Consider the following 5028-nt stretch of genomic DNA (forward strand, 5'->3'; position numbering starts at 1 on the left):
GCTGAGGCAGGAGAATTGCTTGAACCTGGGAGGCAGAGGTTGCAGTGAGCCAAGATCATGCCACTGCACTCCAGCCTGGGCAACAGAGTGAGACCCTGTCTCAAAAATAAAGATTAATTACAGAACACATGTACAGGCAAATACATTAAGCAAACATGTAGTTTAACAAATCATTATAAATGAAAGCCTACGTTATCGCCATTTATGTTGCAAAAGTGTTGCTAGCGCCATAGGCCCTTTGCCCCCTATGCTCTGTGCCAGCCAACTCCCCTGCTCCCCCATGCTCTCATGGCCTGGCTTTATTTGGTGGTTTACCATACATGCATCCATCTGAATCAGCTCGGCTCAGGGTTCCCTGCTTTGAACTTGATATAGATGGAGTAGATACAGCACAAACTCTTCTGCATCTGCCATTTGCTACTCAGCACTGGGTTTGTGAGATCCATCCAGTTTTGTGTATTTGTTTGTTTGTTTGATGTGGCTCCAGTTTGTTTTCATGGATGTATACCTCTTCAGTGTGTCACTTGTGTGACTGTCCTAATGGTCTCTTCTGGCTCTTGATGGACGTGTGGGTTCTTCCTACCTCCACTTTTTTTTTTGTTTTTTTTTTTTGAGACAGGATCTTCTGTTGCCCAGGCTGTAGTACAGTGGCACAGTCATGGCTCACTGCAGCCTCAGCCTTCTGGACTCAAGCGATCCTCCCACCTCAGCCTCCTGAATAGCTGGAACTACAGGCACCACCATGCCCAGTTAATTTTACTTGGGTGCTTTCTTGCTTTCTTTTTTTCTGTTTTTGAGACAGAGTCTCACCTTGTTGCCCAGGCTGGAGTGCCTTGATGTGATCTCATGATCTCAGCTCACTGCATCCTTTGTCTCCCAGGTTCATGCAATCCTCCTGCCTCAGCCTCCTAAGTAGCTGTGACTAGAGGTATGCGCCACCATGCCCAGCTAATTTTTGTATTTTTAGTAGAGACGGGGCTTTGCCATGTTAGCCAGGCTAGTCTTGAACTCCTGACCTCAGGTGATCCGCTCATCTCGGCCTCCCAAAGTGCTGGGATTACAGGCTTGAGCCACCTACCCACACCCATCCCCGCCTTCTATTGTCCTCTTTTGCAAGGGAGGAAACTGACAGCCCCTCAGTTTCCTTTCTCTGTTCTTCAGCCTTTCAGTGCCTCTTAATCTCTCTCTTGTCTGCTCCTCATGTCATAAATAAGCAGTCCAAGGTCACTCAGCGGGAAGTTTAAACCAAGGCAGTCTGGCTCTGGTTCCTTAGCCACTACTCCAGACCGCTGCTGCTGTTCTCATTTGTGTGTGAATCACTTAGCAGTGTCTGCCCCACTGGGTGGTTGTGAGCATTAACTGTCTCTGTTCACAGAGGAGGAAAGTCGGCTCAGGGAGGTGAAGGTTATACAGCCGGGAAGCGTTGGGATTGGGATTGGAACGCAGGCATGTCCAATTCCCAAACTCCAGAATAAAGCAGTGGACAGCCTGCCTGGCCCCTGGAGAGGGTTGGGGACTTGGAGGTGCCACTGTGGCCACGTCTCTTGTTCTCTTTCTTAGGTACCAGTTCAACCCAGCCTTCTTTCAGACCACGGTCACCGCCCAGATCCTGCTGAAGGCCCTCACCAACCTGCCGCACACAGACTTCACCCTGTGCAAGTGTATGATTGACCAGGCACATGTATCCTTCCAGCACTGGGGCCAGGGCCTGTGTGGGAAGGGGCCAGAGTCAAGGTGCATGAATTCCCGGGGAGATGGTCTGTGGGTGCATCCACAAACACCAGGTGCCTGCTCTGGCCCAGCATGGCAGGGTGCTGGACCGTGCTGGGACACTGTGTGACTGAGACAGGCCTGGGCCCTGTCTTCACGAAGTTGTCACAGTCCAGTGAGGAGGCAGACAGTGATAGACTGGAGTGGTCAGGGTTGGGTTAGAAGAGCCACAGCAGCCGGACACAGTGACTCACACCTCTAATCCCAGCACTTTGAGAGGTTACGGTGGGTGGATCACCTGAGGTCAGGAGTTCGAGACCAGCCTGGCCAACGTGGCGAAACCCCATTTCTACTAAAAATACAAAAAATTAGCCGGGCACGGTGGCACACACCTATAGTCCCAGCTACTTGGGAGACTGAGGCAGGAGGATCACTTGAACCCGGGAGGTGGAGGTTGCAGTGAGCCAAGATCGTGCTGCTGCACTCCACCCTGGGTGACACAGCGAGATTCTGTCTCAAAAAAAAAAAAAAGAAAAGAAAAGCTAGAGCTGGCACCTGACCATTGGGTGGGGGAATATGTGGACATGAACACAGCCATCTGTATTTACATTTCTATAGAACAATGTCTGGAGAGGTGGAAAAGTACCCAAGAATTGCAAATGACTGTTAACCTCCTAAGAAGGATGGCTGTGAGACAAGGGAGGGAAGACCTATTTTGCCACTGTTCACTCTTCTGTATTTTTAACTAGAAAATGTTTAAACCAGGGCCTCCTGGAGGAGGGAACATGTAAAACATAAGGAGGTGGGTGAAGGGGTAGGCAAAGGTGATCCAGGCAGAGAGGACACTCATGGGCTAAAGGAAGCAAAGCTCGGTGCTATCTTTCAGAAATAGTAGAGGAAGCTTGACATAGGAATGATTTTAGGTGGGTTTTTTGTGTTTGTTTGTTTGTTTGAGACGGAACCTTGCTCTGTGAGCCAGGCTGTAGGGCAGTGGCATGATCTCGGCTCACTGCAACCTCCACCTCCCAGGTTCAAGCTATTCTCCTGCCTCAGCCTCCTGAGCAGCTGGGACGACAGGTGCATGCCACCATGCCCGGATAACTTTTGTATTTTTAGTAGAGACGGGTTTTGCTATGTTGGCCAGGCTGCTCTCGAACTCCTGACCTCAGGTGATCTGCCCGCCTCAGCCTCCCAAAGTGCTGGGATTACAGGTGTAAGCCACCGTGCCCAGCCTATAGGTTTTATTTTATTAGTAGTAATAGTAGATTTTTTTGTTGTTAATATTTTCTTTTTTGAGACAGAGTCTCACTGTCATCCAGGCTGGAGTACAATGTCGTGATCTCGGCTCACTGCAGCCTCTTCCTCCCAGGTTCAAGTGATTCTCCTGCCTCAGCCCCCCGAGTAGCTGGGACTACAGGCACGTGCCACCACACCCGGCTGGTTTTTTCTATGTTTAGTAGAGATGGGGTTTCACCATGTTGGCCAGGCTGGTCTCGAACTCCTGACCTCAGGTGATCCACCTGCCTTGGCCTCCCAAAGTGCCAGGATTACAGGTGTGAGCCACCAGGACTGGCACGTCATTTCTTTTCTTTTGCCATTACAAACAGTCCTGCAGCCAACATCCTTTCTCCTGCATACACCTGCGGGAGAAATAAGCTGGCTTCCTTTTCCAGCTCTTTTTCTAAGCTGAACCTTTGGAAGAAAGCAGCCAGAAGAAGGTAGGTGGGGAGGGGTGACCTGTGGCCCAACCTTAGCTCCAAAGCCAGTTTTCCTTAATGCTTCCTCCTACCAGCAAGAAGAAAGGCCAATCCGACAGATTTTGTACCTTGGAGACCTGCTGGAGACCTGCCACTTCCAGGCCTTCTGGGTAACTTCCCTAGGGTCCAGGGACAGGGGAGATGGCAGCACCATGTGGAGCTGAATGCTAAAAGTAACAATGGTGCACAGAGCCTGGCTTCCTGCTTTGGCGGTGGGCCCAGTGCTCCGCATGTGTGTTTTTGAGGAATCATCATCCTCTCGCGGGGCAGGTACTCACAGGTCCTCCCTGTGCCCACAGGCTGAGGCCGACCCTTTCCCTTCTCTCCCGTCTTTCCACTGGGCCCTCTACTACATACCGTTAATCAGAAGAAGTCCTCCAATGGCTGGGTGTAGTGACTCACCCCTGTGATTCCAGTATTTTGTGGAGGCTGAGGTAGGAGGATTGCTTGAGGCCAGGAGTTCCAGACCAGCCTGAGCAACATAGTGAGACCTCATCTCTACAAAATTGAAAATTAATTGGGTGTGGTGGCACGTGCTTGTACTCCCAGCTACCCAGGAGGCTAAGGTGGGAGGATGGCTTGAGCCTGCGAGTGAGCCATGATCATACCACTGTACTCCAGCCTGGGCAACAGAGCAAGACTGTGTCTCAAGAAAGAGAAATTCTCCGTTTCTTCTGCCTGTCTGACACACTCTGCCCTTCTTGCTCTAACTGGAACCTGGCCCCCTACTTCTGCAGCCTCCTGAGTGGGAGGCTAGTTCACCTCCTGGCTCCTATCTCTTCTGATACCCTCAGTCTTTTTTGTTGTTTTTTGTTTGTTTGTTTGTTTTTTGGTTTTTTTGAGATGGAGTCTCACGCTGTTGCCTAGGCTGGAGTACAGTGGCATGATCTTGGCTCACTGCAACCTCTGCTTCCCGGGTTCAAGTGATTCTCCTGCCTCCCGAGTAGCTGGCACTACAGGCACGTGCCGTCACACCCCACTAATTTTTATATGTATTTTTTATTTTATTTTATTTTTTTTGAGACAGAGTCTCACTCTCTTGTCCAGGCTGGAGTGCAGTGCAGCAGTCTCAGCTCACTGCAACCGCCGCCCCCACCCTGAGTTCAACCGATTCTCTTGCCTCAGCCTCCCAAGTGGCTGCGGTTACAGGCGCACACCATCACACTGGCTAATTTTTGTATTTTTAGTAGAGACGGGGTTTTGCCATGTTGTCCAGGCTGGTCTTGAACTCCCGGCCTCAGGTGATCTGCCTGCCTCAGCCTCCCAAAGTGCTGAGATTACAGGCGTGAACCACCGCGCCAGGCCAGAAGCCCCGAGTCTTGAAGTGCGTGTGTCATCCCTTCCTGCCCAGTATCAGTCCCTCTGGTGACTGCTCTTTGTTTCTTGAAGAATTTGGCTCCTGGCCGGGCGCGGTGGCTCATGCCTGTAATCCCAGCACTTTGAGAAGCTGAGGAAGGTGGATCACTTGAGGTCAGGAGTTCGAGACCAGCCTGGCCAACGTGGCGAAACCCCATTTCTACTAAAAATACAAAAAATTAGCCGGGCACGGTGGCACACACCT

At 50.9% G+C, this 5028-nt stretch overlaps 1 protein-coding gene across 3 annotated transcripts in view; it reads left to right on the forward strand.

Annotated features, from left to right (window-relative positions):
- The window catches only part of EIF3K (eukaryotic translation initiation factor 3, subunit K), a 13785-nt gene that overhangs the window by 2663 nt on the left and 6094 nt on the right, over positions 1–5028 (forward strand). For all 3 annotated transcript variants that reach the window (XM_011952388.1, XM_011952389.1, XM_011952391.1), the window contains 2 exons: positions 1561–1681; positions 3503–3577. In XM_011952388.1, the coding sequence (XP_011807778.1) occupies positions 1561–1681; positions 3503–3577 (196 nt within the window). The remainder of the gene's footprint in view (positions 1–1560; positions 1682–3502; positions 3578–5028) is intronic.

Source organism: Colobus angolensis, unplaced genomic scaffold, assembly GCF_000951035.1.
Source record: "Colobus angolensis palliatus isolate OR3802 unplaced genomic scaffold, Cang.pa_1.0 Scaffold34, whole genome shotgun sequence".
In the NCBI taxonomy this organism is placed as follows: domain Eukaryota; kingdom Metazoa; phylum Chordata; class Mammalia; order Primates; family Cercopithecidae; genus Colobus; species Colobus angolensis.